We start from the raw sequence: 19,565 nt of genomic DNA, 5'->3' as shown, positions 1-19,565 counted from the left end.
AATCCGTCAGGCCCCGGAGCCTTTCCCCTCTTTAAGTCTTTAATTGTTTCCTCTATCTCCTCTATTTCAATTGGCATATTCAATCGTTGTTTCTTGTCTGCTGGAATTTTTTGCACCCTTTTATCTTTCAAAAATCTATCTATTCTCCTTAAATTATTTCTCTCCTTATTTTTGTAAAGGCCTCTATAATAATCCAGAAACTCTTTCCGGATTCCTTTTGGATCAGTTATTTCTTCTTCCTCTGCTATAATTCTATTTATTACGCCTTGTTCTTTCCTCTTTTTAATTTGCCATGCAAGCCATTTGCCTTGTTTATTTGAAAATTCAAAATTGTTTTGTCTTAATTTTTTTATGTTCCACTCTACCTCTCTATTTATTATTGTGGCAAATTGGGCTTGTAAGATTTTGATGTTTTCTATTATTTTCTGACAATTAGGTTTCTGGATTAATTTTTCTTCATTATCCATTATCTGCTTTAGGATTTCTTCTTTACCCCTCTCTCTGTTCTTATTTTTAATCGCATTTTGTTGAATGAAAAATCCTCTTATCACTGCCTTGCTTGCGTCCCATACCACATTAATCTTTGTGCCCTTGTCACAGTTATCCGTAAAGTAATCTGTTAGCTTTTTTTTTGCATTTTCTACAATCTTCTGGTCATCTAAGAGGTAATCCTTTAGTCTCCATCTAAAAGTTCTTCTTTCAAAACTCTCCAGTTCCAGTTCTATCGGACTATGGTCAGATATTACTTTCGGTCTTATTTCTATTTGTTTAACTCTTGGGCACAATTCACTCGAAATCCAAACCTGGTCTATCCGTGACAGCGATTGGTGTGGCCCAGAGTGGAAGGTGAACTGTTTATCCATAGGGTGTCTGAGGCGCCAGATATCTATCAAGTTACAGCTTTTTGTCATTGAGAAGAAGGATTTTGGTAATTTCCCTTCTTTACTTGTTCCTTCCCTCAATCTATCCGCCTCTAAAGAGACCACGCCATTCATGTCACCCATTAAGATAATTTTTTGATCCATGCAATCTAACAGTTTCTCTTCTAGATTTTTAAAAAAGTCTGTCTTGTTACCATTTGGTGCATAAACCCCGATCACGACTATGTTTTCACCTTGCCAATTAATCTGAATCGCCACCATCCTCCCCTCTTCATCTTTAAAGATTTGTTTTGCTTCAATCTTTTTTTTAACATACACCACCACTCCCCTTTTCTTTTCCTTATCTGAGGATTCAAATTCATTTCCTAATCTTTTATTAATTAACACTTTTTTATGTCTTTTGGCCACATGCGTTTCTTGAAGACAGATGATATCCAAATTTTTCTTTTTCAGAAATTGTTCAATTTTATTCCTCTTTTTTTTCTCATTCATTCCATTAATATTCCAAGTCCAAATTTTTAACCCCATAGTACCTGACATCCACCTACGATTTATTTATCCTTTTAAATTTGCTGGTTCTTCTTCTTCCCTTTCTTCCTCTTCTTCTGATCTACTTCCACTCGACTCCTCTCCTTCCTCTAATTTTGAATCTCTTGGTGGTCCTCCCTCTGCTCCCTTTACTCCATTCTCCTCTGATCTCAGCTCTTTATATTTCCTTAAAAATTTACCAGTTTCTTCTAAGTTAGATAGTCTATGTCTCTTGCCTCTATAAGCGAATGAAATTCCTTCAGGAAACTCCCATCTGAATTCGATTTTATTCTTTTTTAGTGTCTGTGCTAGTGATTTATAACAATCTCTTCGTTTAAGTAGTCTAATTGGAATATCAAGATTCAAAATTTCAGAAGGAGATCCTAAACAATGATGTGAAAATAATATCCAAAATGTACAGGATATTGTTAGATTGGAACTTAGGGGATGAGGAGGTCAAAGTAGTAATGACTCGTTGGGCTAAAGATATGGGCCATAACATACAATTTGAAGACTGGGAGAAATTATGGAAAGATGGTCTAAATTTTACTGCGTGTGTAACGGTAAAGGAAAATGTCATGAAGATGTTCTACAGGTGGTACATAACACCTGTGAAATTATCGAAAATGTATAAGGTATCCAGTAGATGTTGGAAGTGTAAAGAAAAGGAGGGCTCCTTTTACCATATATGGTGGGAGTGCGGGAAAGTGAGAGAATTTTGGGAAAAAATATATGTCGAACTAAAGAAGGTATTGAAGTATACGTTCACAAAAAAACCTGAAATCTTTCTATTAGGGATATTAGGGAATGAAATAAAAAAGAAAGATTGTAAATTTGTATACTATGCTGCTACCGCAGCAAGGGTTATATTTGCTCAGAAGTGGAAAAAGCAGGAAATCCCAATGATAGAGGAGTGGAGATTAAAGTTATTAGACTACGCGGAACTGGATAGATTAACAGGGAAGATCAGACATTTAAGAGACCAAAAGTTCATTAAGGATTGGGGAAAATATGTGGATTATCTGGAACGCATTAGTGAGGGACAAACAACGCTAATGGGATTCAGAGAAGCACTGTGAATGTTTAAGAGTTATTGTTTAAAGTAAATAGAAGGGGAAAAGATGTCCAATGACAATACAAGCAAAGAAATGCGTAACTTTAATTATTACTATGAAAGATTAACGGACAAGCTGAAGGAAGTCCAGAAAGAGATGATAATGTATAGTTTTTGGTGAAAATTTTAGTAATGTATATATTTTTTTTTTTCTTTTTCTTGGTTTTTGTGTTTTGTGTTGATGTTGTTTTTCTTTTCTTTTTACTTTTTCTTTTTTCTCAAAAATCAATAAATATTTACATGAAAAAAAAAAGAAAGCAGCATGTCTTCCAATGTCAGCCTGATGAGTGACAAGCTCTCCTCTCTTTCCTCTTGCAGTTTCGTCTGGTTGTGAAGACAGCACTGAAGTTGCTCCTTGTTTTTGTGGAGTATACAGAATCCAATGCACCACTTCTGATCCAAGCAGTGTCCATAGTGGATGACAAGAGAGGTGAGTTAGAGTAGCTGCCTGTAGTTGCGCTTCAAAGGAAATAATGAAATGGTTTGTGGTTTTGCTACCACAAAACAACCCTACAAAAGCAAATCATACTCTCTTTCATGTTCTCAGGAGCAGAATTCAAGTAGAAAACAAAACGCTTGTAGGCCACACCATGGCATAGCTTGGGGGGTGGGTCAGAGGGGTTGCTAACCAGGGTGCAAAATTTTGGGGAGCTGCAAAATTTCAAAAGAAAAATAAACCACTTTTAGGTTTTTTTAAAACAACCAAGCAATGTGAAAATTTCATTAAATTAATAATAATAAAAAAATAAACAGCCTCCGCTGTTATCGCCCAAGCTTTCCTCTCCATGCTGGGAAGACCCTTCCCCATCAGCCTCAGTGCCACCCAGCCCTGACAGGAACAATGGGTTAGGCGGTGCAATACTTGCCTTGCCCTGGGTGCTGTCAACCCACGCTATGCCACTGATGCCACAGACATGTGTGCATGTGTAGGAATTGGAAATTTGCCTACAAAATGCATGGCTAATAGTGTCTGGGAAATGATATTGATTGATTGATTGATTGATTGATTGATTGATTTATACACAGCCCATCTGACTAGGTTTCCCCAGCCACTCTGGGCGGCCTCCAACAAAAGATTAAAAATACATTTAAAACACCAGTCATTAAAAACTTACCTAAACAGGGCTGCCTTCAGATGTCTTCTAAAAGTCAGATGGTTGTTTATCTCTTTGACATCTGATGGGAGGGCGTTCCACAGGGCGGGCACCACTGCCGAGAAGGCCCTCTGCCTGGTTCCCTGTAACTTTTCTTGCAGTGAGGGAACCGCCAGAAGGCCCTCGGAGCTGGACCTCAGTGTCCGAGTTGAACGGTGATGGGTCCCGCACTCCTCCTGTGTTTTGTAGGTAAAAGCCCCATTGTTATAGATGCAGAATATGACAACAAAACTTAATCTACGAGGGACATGTTCTCCTGTCCTTAAATTCTGATTAGTAGGGTATTCTCATTTTTCTCCATTTTAGTGTTTTCCTGATTGGTAGGCGAGGTTTCAGGCAATCCTCAAACAGAGAAGCAGTTAGTGTCGTGTGATGCACATCATTTCAGTGTTGTGGAGAGGGTGGCGCTCCCCATGGCAGTGGGGATGCAGTGAGAGCTACTGGCCAGAGGGCTGTAAAACCTGTCACCAAGGCCTTTGCAGTTTATCTTGAGGAGTCATGGTGTGCTGCCTCAGCCGAGATGCACCTGACTAGGCCATCTGGGCAGTGAGCTCCTTCATGAGGGTAGGGCAGGCATCCATTGGTCAGAGTCAGCCAGCCATGCCCACTGTGAATTTTATGCCCGTGCATTTTCATCTTAATGGTTTCATGCCCTCTTGAATTCTCTCTTCAAAGTTCTTTTCGATTTCCTCTTACGGTACTTGTTGACTATTGGCCTCATGCCAGTGTTTAGCCTATGAAGGAGTTTGGAGGTGGAATTATGGCTGCTGACACCAGGCTTGCCCTCTGATTGACCCTCATGAAGGATTTAATGTGCATTTACGCCACATACAGGACCTAGTGTTGTAAGAATTCTAAGGTCTCAAATATAGAATAAATGTTCATAAATGCACACATATCTAAATGTGTCTGAAATAGTACGGAAGAGCAATCCTGAAGACATTTTGACTCTCCCAATGACCTCAAATATTCCTCTGCAGTAAGGGAGGCAAAAGGGGAAAGCCTTCCCATTGTATTTTTGCTTACAAATCCTGTCTTAAGGGCATATTTGTGTAGGAATAGGGTGAGCCTGTGACCTGGATTCAGAAACCAAAGTATTAACCATCACCAAAGAATGGCCAGGCTGCCCAGGTAACCATTATCAGGTATCCTGGCAGACAGGATTTCTGCTATAGACCGCCTCCTAACATGTATGTATGATGATTTTAGGGTGGTCTTTAGCTAAGGGTGTTGGACAATGTCAAAAGTCTTTAAAGGTTCTTGCACCCTTTGTTTTAGGCTCTCTCTCTCCTTGGAAGGAGGGGAGAGAACTCTGTTGCAGCAGAAAAATAAGTACCTGCCTTGCTTTCCACTGGATCCTGCCTCCATCCATTCTTCTCTGACCGATCATGGACTTAGGGGACTCAGAGTCCCATGGGGAGTTGGGCAGCAAAGGCCAAACCCCAATTTTTACATCACTAGAAAGAGATCTGTATGATTGTTGTATTTCATCACTGCCTTCCTTGGATATGGCAGCCATCTCTCAGGCTTCCTCTCCAGAATTGAACCCAATTCCCCATTCCTCCATTGGTCACCATGGTTATGCACAGCCCAAAGGAGGGGTTCAGAAAGTTCTAGATGTTCATTGACATCTCTTAGCTCTAGAATTAGCACAGTGGAGTGGCCAAAGGAAGCATAACTGACTTAATGAGGTGTTCACAGTTTCTATTTAACACCCATGTGTAGTTATGCGTGTATAGTTTAATCTTTCTAGCTTGAGCCCAATTGAAATGAATGGGAGTTGCAGAAAAGCTTCCATTCATTCAAAGGTGCTCTGAAAGCCTGCTGGCTTTAGCTATCTTACTCGGGAATCCTTTGATCATTCTCAGAACCAGTTGATCAAGTGCAGGCCTGCTTTTGTGGACACCTGGTGCTTTAATGGACATTTTGTTCGGTGAGTTATAATCTTTTAACATGTGCAGTGCACATGATTGGCAAAAGCGGGGCCACTCCTAATAATTCAGCCCCGGTTTTCCTAGTACAGCTGTGTTGCTTCCACACTGCAGTACATCCAAATGGAATTGAAAACTCTGTAGGAACATCCGGCTTACAAATGCTCCCTGCAGTTTTGGAGGAATGTGTTAAGAGGCAAGCAAGAGTTCAGCCTATAACATGTACATTATTGTCTCTCTTCTGCATTTCCCCCCCACAATACAGAGTGCTCTTCTTGCAGGACAAGCACCTCAGTATTATAAACTTAAATCTTCTACTGTCTGCCTTTCCAAATGAGAACAACCACTTACCTATCATAATAGTTTTGTAGCTTCTGAGCACTAAAATATTTTTCATGCTAATGAGCTATAGAATCATAGAATTGTAGAGTGGGATGAGACCAGTCCAGCCCCCTGCAAGGCAGGAATCACAACCAGATCAAATATGACACATGGCAGTCAACCCTCTTCTTAAAACCACACAAGGAAGTAGAATCCACCACCTTCAGAGGAAGTCCATTCCACCATTGAACAGCTCTTCCTGTCAGAAAGTTCTTCCTGCTATTTAGTTGGAATCTCCTTTCTTATAACTTGAATTCATTGGTATGGATCCTACCTTCCAGAACAGGAAAAAACAACCTTCCTCCATCCTCCACCTGACAGCCCTTTAGACATTTGAAGATGGCTATCATATTGTATGCAGATTTCCAAAAATTAGCAAGGAGAGACAAGAAGGCCTCCTTAAACGAGCAATGCAAAGAAATAGAGGAAAACAACAAAATGGGAAGAACCAGAGATCTGTTCAAGAAAATTGGAGATATGAAAGGAACATTTCATACAAAGATTACCATAATAAAGGACAAAAGTGGTAAGGACCTAACAGAAGCAGAAGACCCTGATGTTGGGAAAGATTGAGGGCACAAGGAGAAGGGGACAACAGAGGGCGAGATGGTTGGATAGTGTTGTCGAAGCTACAGACATGAGTCTGACCAAACTGCGGGAGGCAGTGGAAGACAGGAGTGCCTGGCGTGCTCTGGTCCATGGGGTCACGAAGAGTCGGACATGACTAAACGACTAAACAACAACAACAACAAATCATATTTCCTCTCAGCTTCCTCTTTACGAGGCTGAACATACACAACTCCCTTAACCGTTCCTGATAAGACTTAGATTCCAGGCCCTGGCTCAAGTTGGTTGCCCTCCTCTGCACACATTCCAGCTTGACAATACCCTTCTTAAATTTTGGTACCCAGACCTGGACACATTACTCTAGGTGTGGTCTGACCACACTACTTCAGAACATGTCGTTTAGTGGTTATTGTAGTGTACCATTTATATTATGCCAGCAGCACATGAAGAACATTCGCATGCTGAGGATCTTACAATCTAGCTTTCGAATGTGGAGGGGAGAGACTAGTGGGAAGGGAGAAACGCAAGAAAAGCAAACACCAGGAGGTATTTATTTGGGGGGGGTGCTAGCAACCCACGGGACGCAGGTGGCGCTGTGGTGTAAACCACTGAGCCTTGGGCTTGCCGATTGGAAGGTCAGCGGTTCGAATCCCTGTGACGGGGTGAGGTCCCATTGTTCAGTCCCAGCTCCTGACAACCTAGCAGTTCGAAAGCACGTCAGAGTGCAAGTAGATAAATAGGTACCACTCCGGCGGGAAGGTAAACGGTGTTTCCGTGCGCTGCTCTGGTTTCACCAGATGCTGCTTAGTCATGCTGGCCACATGACCTGGAAAATCTATCTGTGGACAAACGTCGGCTCCCTCGGCCAGTAAAGCAAGATGAGTGCCGCAACCCCAGAGTTGTTCACAACTGGACTTAACTATCAGGAGTCCTTTACCTTTAACTTTACCAATGTAAAAAGACTTCTCGTCCTTTCTTTCATTCTTTCTTCATTGTGACTACTCCTTCAGATGGCCGATGGCCTTATCCACTGCTTCTTTGGTTACTGGCTTGGAGTTGCACTTGCTTCAGTCATTCCATAGCTTGGATCGTTGTACTTGCCTCCAAATATTTCCCCTGACAGTGGTTTGGCAGTGATATGGAAGGGGAAGCTCCATCTGCTTGCAATCCTGCCCCCTGTGACATGATTGTGATTGGCTTGAATTGCTTGCATCTTTCTGACATTACAGCATATCTTGGTAGATCTGTACCATTTTATCCTTACACCACAGCTCTCCGAAATGCCTTGGGGCTTCTAGATGTTAGTCTCTAGGCCAGACACTCAGAGCACGTTCTTTCACTTGCCAGTGTACCCATCAGTTTCAGTATTCGCCTCCATTACATGTGAGGGCTTTCCCCCCTGGAGGGCATTGTCCCTTCCTCCTGCCATGTCAGTTTCTCTCTCGGCCTCTGACACCTCATAATAACTGAACTCACTGGGCAGTTGGGGGTTTTTGCTGAATGCCATATTGTTGTTTTCTCAGCTCCCTCAGGTTCTAGATGTTTCAGAAGCAAATTCTGCACTTTAGTCTTAGGAGAGCAGTGGAGTTAAGTCCCAGTGGGCAAGCTCAAAAAAAAATTGGTGGGAGGGTGGGGTCTTACCTTTCAGCAGAAAGTGGCGAGGGGCTTTTCCTTCCTTGTTTCTTTTTATTGCATGTCGAGGTCCCCAAACCACCCCTAAATAAATTCACACTTCACACCATAATTTTTGTTTAAGGTTTTTGGCATAACTTTGGCCACAACTTTATTAAAATACAAACAGTGTGAGTGGTTGCTTAGGCATTGGTTACGACTATCTGTCCCCGCCCAGGGACAGAACTTACATCCGCAAGCCTGCAAAGTCAGTAAGGGAAAACATTATATGGGGAGTAGATGGAGCTGGGTACCAGACCCTCACCTCTCCCCAAATGCTCCCAGGGGCTCTTGTGTGGCCCTAGCCCCTTGACAGAGGTGCAGACAAAAGCATGGTGAGCCCCTGGATTCCTTTAATGTAATACCCTTGCAGCAACAGCATTGGAGGGCAGGCTCACCCAATCTATACCCCTCCACCAACCAATATTTTTATAAAACCAATGCCTAACCTCAACCTTACAAGTTGTGACGATTTGCTACGCAGTAGGCAAAAACCAAATGGCACCAGCCAATCAGCCAGATGGACAAAATTCCTACCAGGCCCCTGCCCCAAGGCAGACGACCCCATGACAGGCATAGCAAGGTCAAACGCAACAAACACCCTAAAATTAGGGAGGGTGGGCGGGTGCGCGCAGCGAAAGAGGACACTCAATGCTGCCCGCAGAGCATATATTCAACCCAGGCTGTCCATCAAACTTGGCAACATCAAACTCTCCCAAGCAACCTGAGGAGTCCAATCACACTTTGGGCCAACCAACCAACTTGCCCAGCAACAGGGGGTGTCTGGTTAACCCCACCGCAACCCGTGCTCTCCATGAAGAAGAACACGCTTTACCATTTACACCAAAATAAAAATCCCTACTGCTGCATAAGGCTCAGCTGCGCTATCATCCTAGCCACAGTTCAGGGACAGGAATGATAAAGCATTGAGCAGTGGCATTCATGGGGGGCAAAGATGGCTACCTTGTTGTAGTCTTATTCTCCCCTCAAGAATGCATTTGTTTGGTTTGTGGGAGGGGGCCATTCATACTTGTATTCAAAGCAAACAGCAGCACCCTGAAAATTATTAAAAGTCACTGAAAATCTAACCCCCCACTAAGGATGAATTCTTTCATTAAAGTGGGGGGCGGCGGGGATTTATTTTAAATAATAGGCCATGAAGAAATAACAAAAAATAGAAATAGCAATATATGTTAGGGAGATTCATTTTCTAAACCATATGGTGCTATACCATATACTGGCCTGATGAGGCTAAGAAAACAAATATGTTGAAACAATTAAAGCTGATAAAAAGTGGAATGAGGTCTGCAGTATGGTCTGTAGCAGAGGAATCCAGTAGGGGGAAGCAGTACATTTCTTATTCCTTATTTCATTGCTGCCCATTTCATTTCTGCGTTTTAAAGACTTCCATTCTGATTTACTGAAAAGTTAGGAAAGACTCACAATCAAGAAGGTCGTGCAGTGACGAGGCCGTAGGGTAGTTTAAAAATGTGGGCTATTCCTCCGAAGATTTAGGAATGGAGAAGAAAAAGTAGGTTTCCCAGCTTTCCCTTTTCTTTTATTTTTTAGCTCTGATTAGCTTGCAAGATCAATCATTGCAGAAAAGATACACAGTCCCAAGATCAAGATGAGAATGGATAAATCCCAACAGCTTTTGAAGGGGGTTGATCTGGAAATGTAACCCCATTCCAGGTGGCCTTTTTATATAGCTGGTGGAGGAGTGTTAGTTCACATATTTATGCGCATGAGTTGATTCTGCATTCTATAATAGTGTTTGATGACTCATAGCTGAGTTTATGAACTTAGTCCACTGCTGTGTTTGATCAAAGTCTTGTTGTGAGTGTTAAACCCAGCTTCACATACACACATGATGGTGTGAACCCATAAGCCTGGCACATTTAAACCCCACCCCCATAGAAATCAAACCCACACTGAAATGTCTCTAATTCATGATCAAGTGCATCAATGTTGCTCACCATCCCATTTTATGCAGCTCATACTACCAGTCCCTGGTACTGCTGGCCCTGCAGTTCAAATGGAGTGGGATCTATGTTGGGGTGGATGGGGAGTCATGTCTGTATGTATGGTCTGGGTATTCACTTGACTTTGCTGGTTGTTGAGGGGTGAGCTTTTTGGAGTGGAGTCCGTAAGATGGTTGGATGTCTCCTTGTACACCTCATCTAGTGTGGTGTAGTGGTTAAGAGCAGTGGACTCATAATCTGGTGAACGGGGTTCGCATCTCCGCTCCTCCACATGCAGCTGCTGGGTGACCTTGGGCTAGTCACACTTCTCTGAAATCTCTCAGCCCCACTCACCTCACAGAGTGTTTGTTGTGGGGGAGGAAGGGAAAGGAGATAAAGGGTAGTGATAAAGTGGGATATCAAATCCAAACTCTTCTTCTTCTTCTTCTTCTTCTTCTTCTTCTTCTTCTTCTTCTTCTTCTTCTTCTCATCCGGGCAACTCCTGCAGCCCACCTGGTAGCCAGATGTACTGCTCTTTCCCAGGCGTGTCCAACTGGTAGATCACGATCTACTGGTAGATCACAGGGTGTTCCTGGTAGATCCTGGTTGATCTATAGTGATCTCCTTACAAAAAAGCAAAAAACCCCCAAACACACCCAACTTTGGCTTCCTAAAAAAAAGCTCCACTGCTTTGGGTAGACCACTGCCAGTCTTTTTACGACAATGAGTAGATCACTGCCAGTTTTTTTATACTTTGAGTAGATTGCAGACTATTGGGAGTTGGACATCCCTACGTGGACCACATCAGCAAGGCCGGGGGGGGTGTCTTGTTATCTGGGTAGTCCAGGACCTCCATACGCACAGCCCAGGCTTGTGCCCAGGGGAGGTCACTTTGGTGCTGCTAATGCAGATGTTTGACTTCACCCCTGGAGGCGCATTCCACTGTCTCTCAAGACAGATGGGTGACAGCAACAACAAAAATGTGAGGATTGGACATGTAACATCTAATTCCTTAAAAATCAGCACTGGCACACCACAGGGATGTGTGTTAAGTCCCTACCTGTATTCATTGTATACATACGATTGTGTATCATCTGACCCGTCTACTGCAATTATTAAGTTTGCAGACGACACCACCATAATGGGTTTAATAACAGGTGGAGATGAATCAGCATATAGAGGGGAGGTCCAAAAAATATCTAGGGTGCCTAGATATGGTGCCTAGGGAACAACTTGCACCTTAATATCAGCAAGACAAAGGAGGTGGTGTTGGACTTTCGGAGGAAGAGAGGAGATCTAGCCCTGCTGTACATCGGGGAGGGCTGTGTGGAGAGAGTCTCTTCCTTTAAATTCCTAGGAGTTTATCTCAGTGAAGACCTTACTTGGAAAATCAATACAACCCAAGTGGTTAAGAAAGCCCAACAGAGACTCCATCTCCTCGGAGTATTGCAAAAGAATGATGCCAATCAACATTTGATGATCTCCTTCTACCAGTCAACAACAGAAAGTGTCCTTTCATACTGCGTCACAGTGTGGTACGCTGGTTTGACATCAACTGATAGGAAGTGCCTACAGAGGGTGGGGAATACAGCACAAGATATTATGGGCTGTCCCGTGAATCCGCTGGATGAAATAGAGGAAGAACGTTGCCTGAGGAGAGTGAGGAAAATTCTCAGGGATGATTCACACCCTGGCCAGCACTTTCTTGATCTCCTGCCCTCAGGCAGAAGATATAGAAGCATGATTAGTTGCACCAACAGGGTAAAGAACAGCTTCTATCTGTGGGCTGTTAGGCTGCTGAATGAAAAGATAACAACAGGGCAACTGACTTTCGGGTTTGGTGGGTGTGCATCAGTAAATGAGGGGAATTAAGCTGAGTAATCTCACTGTATACAGGTTGTACAAGTGACAATAAAGTATTTCAGCTTCAATTTCAAGAAGCTTTTTTTATTGTATATTCTCTAATGTATTCTCCAGACTTGACATACCCAAATCTGTTACGAAGGGTCAGATAAGAAACTTTTGCAACAGTTTGTTGCACTAGCACAAATAATAGTAATTCACTTAATATAATGTTGTTCAGTTTTGTGGAGCTGGAATAAGCTGTGATTTTCTGCTGTGCTGGTATGGTATAATTATTTCATTCTACTTCCTCTGTGCAGAGAACCTCTGTATCTAAGAAATGTGATATTGATAGCAGCACTGTACTGCTGCGGCATACATGAAGTGGGAGGGTTTGCGTAGGTGTTTGTGTATCTCATAAGCTTTTGGAACTGGGTCAGAGATAGAACTGATTCTGGTATATTTCTAGCCCAATGCAGATGCGTGTGTAAGTTTGCTCCCATTTTAGGGGGTAGCAGAATTTGGGGGCATCTCATGCTCTTCACTTGCTGCTTCCTTTGGATGGGCCAGGACAGATGATAAGAGACTCTGAGATGTAGGTAAACTTTCGGTATGTCACTTTGCATTTCCACATGAGCAAATTTAAACCATTGGAAGTTAAAAACATAAAGATGTACAAAATAACATATTGTAAACAGACTTGTCGAACAGAAAAGCCACAATAATAAAAAAAACACAATAATTCTTTGTTTTCTGACATTAAGTTATAACAATTGCTCCCACCAGCAGAGATTCGGGCTCAGTGTCCTTTGCGCCAGTGGTGTGCAAAAACACCATACAAGATCTACAATTAAGAGCAAAAAGAATTTAATACTTTTATATATAAGGGTGGATTTACGTACTTGAATCATATTTATTCACACCTGTGAAGGCCCTGATAGAAATAAATAGATTTTATTCAAATGTCGTTTTTATGCAGGTTCCTTTTGCATTGTATTTTGGCTTGCTCTGTATGTACCCCTGGCAAACACACAGAAAAATATTATATGACACTCCTTTATGATTGCCGTGCAAAGACGCTTTTGTAGGCCACAGGCAGAATATTCTAGAATGCTTTAGATGGGAGGAAGCACATTCTGAGAAGACAAGTAGTCAGTCTCTTAACTAAAGCATATTTCTGTCATACGGCATGGATTAAAGTAATTAATTTGTCATGTTACTGGCTTACGGTTACCCCCAAATGGCATAAGTATAGGTTAGAATCATATATCTATCCTTCTTGTTTCCAGTTTCTCTCTCTTCATTAGAAACCACAGGCAGTTATTTCTGCAGTGCGGGTATCATACCCACCTATCGTATATCTTCTGTGAACTTACATACTCAACCCACTGCACAGAATATATGGAACGTTGAGCTGAAAATAATAGAAAAGTGTTTGGTTGCACAGTATTTCTCGTATTAAATATTAAAGGACAGTAACATTTGCACAAAGCCAAATGGGTGTGCCCAAAAATAGTGATAATAATAATAATAATAATAATAATAATAATAATAATAAATTTTATTTATATCCCACCCTCCCCAGCCGAAGCCGGGCTCAGAACGGCTAACAACAGTAAAACGATAAAACATTCTAAAATCATTTCATTACAAAATTAATTCCAATCAAATTAATGGCAATCACTGGGCTAGAAGTTCTGTGAGGATTGCCAAAGGAGCGGTTCAGACTGTGCCTTGGCCGAAGCCTTGTGGAACAGCTCTGTCTTGCAGGCCCTGCGGAAAGATGTCAAGTCCCGCACGGCCCTAGTCTCTTGTGACGGAGCGTTCCACCAGACCGGGGCTTTTGTCATGGGACTGCCAAGGAATGCCTTTGAGTGGGGGGGGGGGAGGAGAAGAGTCAGCACGGGAACAGTCAGAAAGAGACAGTCAGGAAATGATGGAAGGGGGAGAGGGGGAGAGAGCAGAAGGCAACCAGGAGTTGTCAAGGCTCTTCAATGCTGAAGCAGAGCCCCAGCAGTGCACAGGAAGCTCAGGGACAGACAGAGAGCCTATGCCTGTGCCTTTGGCACAGGAAAAGAGAGGGTTAAAGCGCAGGGATCAGAGACGTCCCATGAGGCTTCCCCGCCTCTTCTGTTGGAGAAGACCACTCCCCGAATCTAAACTGGATGATTCAGATGCATAAGTTGTACTATGCTGCTTGTACATATGTAAAATAAAGAACTGTAAATATATCTCTGAGTGAGCAGAGGGTGCTTATTGCGAAGAGCATACACAAACCTTCACACCTTTGCACCACAAGGAGAAGGCAGGTGAGTGAGCAAGCAAGGAGCAATGGGGAGAAGGAGAAGCAGAGGGCAGGGGGCTTTCAGTGGTCGAACTCTTGCCACCTGCTATGTTGACCTGCTAACATCAGCCATGCTCAGTAGGATTTGTTTCCACATACCAAATGCATAGCGTTGAACTGTGTCAAATGTCCATGCATTATTTGTACTACGGTATTTCTCACATCTGTACTGAAGAATTTATTTGGCATCTAACTCTGCATCGTGGGACCCCAGTTGTGTGATACACTTTGATCTTCTTGCCTAATAAGTTTTTGTTCCCCTTTTAGGTGTCAAGCTATGGTCCAATGTTATGGAGATCCTGGAAGAAAAGGATGGGGTTGACACAGAACTTCTCGTTTATGCAATGACTTTAGTGAACAAGGTTTGTTTTAAATTTGGATTTATGTATTCAGACGTATAGCGCAAAACTTCCTATGGCAGCTGACCCTGACGTTTGAAAACACGCTTTTAAAATCTCCCTTTAACATTCCAATTAAAAGACAATTTAAAAGGCTTAAAAATAATAATAAATAGTTGTCCCATTGCAAAAAAGCCACAAATGTAAATATGTATGTATATGCTTGTGAGAAAAAACTTAGCTAACAGGTGTTAATTTTTGAATGATATCAAATAAGAGAATATATTTTAATTTTCTTAAAAAAACACCTGACCTTCCACTATTCCCTGGGAAAGATAGGATACATTTAGGATGAAAAATGTACTGATACCTCAGGGCTTTGCATAGCAGCTGAGTGTTGCTGCAACTTGTCTGTAGGCTATGGGTTTATTTGATGTTCTGGTGCCAGGAGAGCCGTGTACTTTGTGCCTTTACATTTCTTGGTGGAGTCAATGACTTCATAGAAGGATGCTTGTTACCTCACACCATGTACTGTGACTTCATTTGAGATAGTTTCATGTACTGTGCCTGACACAGCTTTAGCTGCCTTTTAGCATGGATGACCAGGAGAGAGTTGGTTAGATACATGGTATTATGTGAAGAACCAGGACACGTTGGACCAGCTGAAAGTACCTCTAAGTGTTGTGCTGAACGTTTGCTTCTGTTCTGTTTCGAGCAATGGCCTCAGCGGCAAGGTTACAGAGGTAGGTACCCTGGACAGCTCCCTGCAGGCCTCAGGCTGGACACACCATAAATCCAGATGTTCTTTCAGTGGCAGTCACCTTCAGATTGAGCTTTAAATGAGAGCCATAGCTCTATCTCAGTAGTTTGTTTTGCTTTCTGCCTTCTTTGGCAGTCAGCTTCAACTGAGTTAGGAAAACTGGTTCTCTAGGGCGTAGGAGACAGAATCTTCCAAGTCAAAAGAGGGCAACCCAACTGCCTCAGGCCAAGGAGGTCCTGACCACAGTAGGTTCATTTTGTCCAAGTACTTCTGGTGTATTATGTACACTTAGGGCTGATCCTGAAGACAATTTCCTCTCCTACTCTTAATCCGTGGCCTTGTCCTCAAGGGTCATGGGACCTTCCTGATACAGAGTACCTCATGTAGGCTGGTGTCATGATCCCCTCAGTGTCTGTGGGCCCAGGATGGCAAACCATGGAGAATAGACAAAGAGGAGAAAGGCAAGGAGGAATGGGGGGAGACTGGAACAGGTGGGATACCTTTTCTCCTTCTGAACACATCTGGCTCCAGTGTTGACACAGGAGTCCCAGCTCCTTCCCCATCCCAGTTGAGTTGGACTCTAGCTGTGCCAGTTACAGTTTTGATGAAATGTGGCACACACCACAATAAGCTTCCTCTGTGGAATTGCTACCAGGAACCCAAGGCTAAAGCCCTGGACTTTCCCTGCTTTTTGTGACTTGAGGCAACACTCTCTGGCCCTCCTCCCCACCACCATATATGGTGTCATCTGAGATCCACCTAGAGGTCATAGGGACTCTTTGTACAATGTACCCAGCATCCTCGTGGGGGAAATAAAGGGGCCTTGTAATTCTACTTTCTAAAAGTGTCATGTGACACAAACAAAATCTGCCTAGCAACTTGAATACAGAAGATGCCTGGCAGCCCCTCCCCCCTTTGGCTAAACCTCATTCAATGGTGAATCCAATAATATTTTCCCCAAAGCCATAGAAGTTTTTATATTTATAATATAACCTCTTTGCCTCCCCTCACTTTCCTGCACCTTATATCCTGTCATTTTCAGCTCTTTCAGAAGGCAGAGACTTCTGAGGGCCAGTCCTAAGGGTACATAAGGAAAGGAAGTTCCATCAAGTTTAAGTGAAACTTACTCTTACAATGTGTGTTCCTAACCTATCCATGCCCACTCATAAGAAAATCAGTACCACTTACCTAGTCATGTGTAGGACTGAAGCCTAGTGAAAAATTATTGTTATTTGAAGAATAATGCAGTCAAAGTTAAACAGTTTAAAGCCCTTTTGATTTTCAGTTGGAGAATTGTATATTCTTAAGGTTCTCTGCCAGAAATCAGTGGTATTCAAGAACGTGCCTGGATCATGCCCTTGTTGCCTGTGGCAATTTGTTAATGTTTCTGTCGCCAAGTAGTGAATCTTTCTTTCTTTCTGATCAGCACGGTCAACATAAGTGTAATTTGTTTTGGAGCAAGAAGTCTGAAATGCTTTGCCTTTTGACTTTCAGACACTGTCTGGCTTGCCGGACCAGGATTCCTTCTATGACGTTGTGGACTGTCTGGAAGAACTGGGGATAGAAGGCATCTCCCAGAGACACTTGAATAAGAAAGGAGCAGACTTGGACTTAATAGAGCAGTTCAACATTTATGAGGTAACAGAACATGCCCTGCTCTCTGCATCTTGCAACTCGGTGTACTTCAAAGTTGAGCTGGGCGGGGGAGGGGGGGATGTGACCAGGGTAATATTAGTCTCGTTATTTTTATTTGAAAAGTCAAACATCTGGTTATGCTACACAGTGACGGTGCAGGGTATTTAATAGTAAAACACACCTCATATAATAATAATTCATGGTTAAGAAACGGAAGAAAAAATGAATATGTTTATGGTCCCATAGAATGTGCTCTTGTCGGCAATTAAACTATTTTAATGCTGATAATTTCACATCCCATGTAAAAGCGTCCAGCATTCAACAAAGGCTCAGCTCAAGAGTTCTGCACCTGTGATTATTCTCCATCTTGATGGGCCTTCAAGCCCACTTTCATGAATTTAGATTGTATTAATTGTTGAGCTTGCATGTAGACGAAGCTACATTCATCATCATCATCATCATCATCATTTATTATTTATACCCCGCCCATCTGGCTGGGTTTCCCCAACCACTCTGGGCGTCTCCCAACAGAATATTAAAAACACGATAAAGCATCGAAAATTAAATTTTTTCCTAAACTATTGTTTACTTTACATCTTCATTTAAACTAATCAATAGTAGAGTACTGATGTGAAGGATAGAATATGAATGGGAAAGACAGAATATGAGCTTCTCAGTACTGAAAAAAACCCCTTTCAGACTTTGTAAACTGAATGCTATGCACTATGAAAGAACATCTCTCTGTTAATGCATCTGAAATTACTTTACTTTATTTAGTAATAAATCCTCCTCTGGAAAACATTAAGCTACATTCTCTGCCATTGAAATGCTGGAGATCTTAGGTTTTGTAAGCCTTCATAACAGAAAAAAAATTCTGCAAGACCCAACAGAGATGCCTTCTCCACTCCCCTGGGGTAGTGGTGTTTTTAGACCACCCTCCCATCCTGTCAGGCACAATCCAGCCCATCTGAGAGGGGAGTGACTAGGACTGAACTGTCATCAGAGGAAGAAAAGGTCAATCTCTGACTTTTGTCTTCTGGGTTTCTGGAGGTTTTCCTGTTGTTATTCTGTCTCTCACAGCTACAATAAACCTACCATTAAAATTATGGACTGGTCATTTCTTCGTCAGGGGGCAAACGGGCGAATTTAGCAGGGCATCAAATACTTTCCCCCCTCACTGTACCTATGAGTATTCCAGCATCCGTCTCTTTTTTTATGTGGTCCCTGAAGGCACGTCTTCTGAACTGCACATAAGTGAACAAACAGATTGCACGGAAGTGCTTTGCGAGGCCAGATAGCTCCACATGACCCAGAAAGTGAGGCACACGTGAATTAGTTTCAGACTGGGGACGGCATTTGCCATTGTGCCGCCCGCGGCATTCCTTTTAATTCTTCATTCTTTCAGATGACCCTGAGGCATGAGGATGGTGACAACAATGGTGAGCCCCCTCCCAGTGGCCGCAAAGATCGAAGAAGGTCCAGCTTTGGCTGCAATGAACGAAGGGGGCTGGAACGCAGGAGGAGCCGGAGGCATTCTGTCCAGAGTGAGAAGAAGACGTTATCTGCCCCTCCCAGCCCCTCTCCTCAAGCAAGCCTAGGGGGGAGCCATGGGCAGGGCGTCGAAAGCCTCAGCGAGAAGTGAGTGTGGGGAAATGCTCCTTGTTTCTCCCTGCTTTCTACCTTTCCGTTTCATTCTTGTCCCGTAAAGATGGGATGTGGGAGCCTGTAGTGCACATTCAAATGATGCTTTTCAGGTGTCTGATTGCACCTGGGAAGAAAAGCTTTGCAGCTGTTTTCCAGGTCTGTCTCCTTCCTTGGCAGATGGAAAATGGCGTTACATAGAAACAGCTTTCATATTATTAACAAAGCTGTCAATTCATTTTAGGAGTTTTGTCTCTCGACACCCGCTTAGGTTTTAAGGGAAACAGCTACTCTCTGGCACACATTAAATAGTTTTCTTCATTATCTCTTCATTTATGCTTTGTGGCCGTATCAGGATTGTCGCTTCTATACGTATCAAACTATCTCTGTCTTTGCCAGTGGTGGTGGTGGTGGTGGTGGTGTTGCTGCTGCTGCTGCTGGCATCTGTCTCTCTCAGGAGACACTGGAGGAATGTGCTTTTGCAGGTGAAGTCATCCTGTTGGAGAGTTACAGCGCCTGCTGTGGCTGTGGAGACCGATATGGGAGAGACATGTTTTGTTGCAGCCGGGGCAGATGAAGATGTCTGCTTGTGCTGACACAGATGCACCATGGCGTTTCTTCTCTCAAAACTCCTCTCAGCAATGATTCTTCATGCTGTGGATACACAACCTTTGCCAATGAGGGTGCGAGAAACTGCAAAGTCTTGCACATCTCCCGAGCTGCCAAGCATGAGTTTTTGAATCCACAAGGTGTATTCATCTAATTTTTCTTTTCTTTGCAGAGGGCTTATAGTGACAACAGTCTTTTTTCAGGTGTC

At 42.8% G+C, this 19,565-nt stretch overlaps 1 protein-coding gene across 15 annotated transcripts in view; it reads left to right on the top strand.

Annotated features, from left to right (window-relative positions):
* FHOD3 (formin homology 2 domain containing 3) overlaps nucleotides 1–19,565 on the top strand; it is a 316,929-nt gene that overhangs the window by 202,219 nt on the left and 95,145 nt on the right. For 14 of the 15 annotated variants that reach the window (XM_080976479.1, XM_080976478.1, XM_080976473.1 and 11 more), the window contains exons 7-10: nucleotides 2,842–2,953; nucleotides 14,642–14,736; nucleotides 16,967–17,110; nucleotides 18,513–18,745. In XM_080976479.1, the coding sequence (XP_080832605.1) occupies nucleotides 2,842–2,953; nucleotides 14,642–14,736; nucleotides 16,967–17,110; nucleotides 18,513–18,745 (584 nt within the window). Of the gene's footprint in view, nucleotides 1–2,841; nucleotides 2,954–14,641; nucleotides 14,737–15,296; nucleotides 15,456–16,966; nucleotides 17,111–18,512; nucleotides 18,746–19,565 lie in introns of those variants that run through there. The other variant, XM_080976471.1, reaches the window with a different exon arrangement.

Source organism: Podarcis pityusensis (genome assembly GCF_964106645.2).
Source record: "Podarcis pityusensis genome assembly, chromosome: 13".
NCBI lineage: Eukaryota > Metazoa > Chordata > Lepidosauria > Squamata > Lacertidae > Podarcis > Podarcis pityusensis.
The sequence above is the reverse complement of the archived record's forward strand: the minus strand, read 5'-3'. Positions and strand labels throughout refer to the sequence as shown.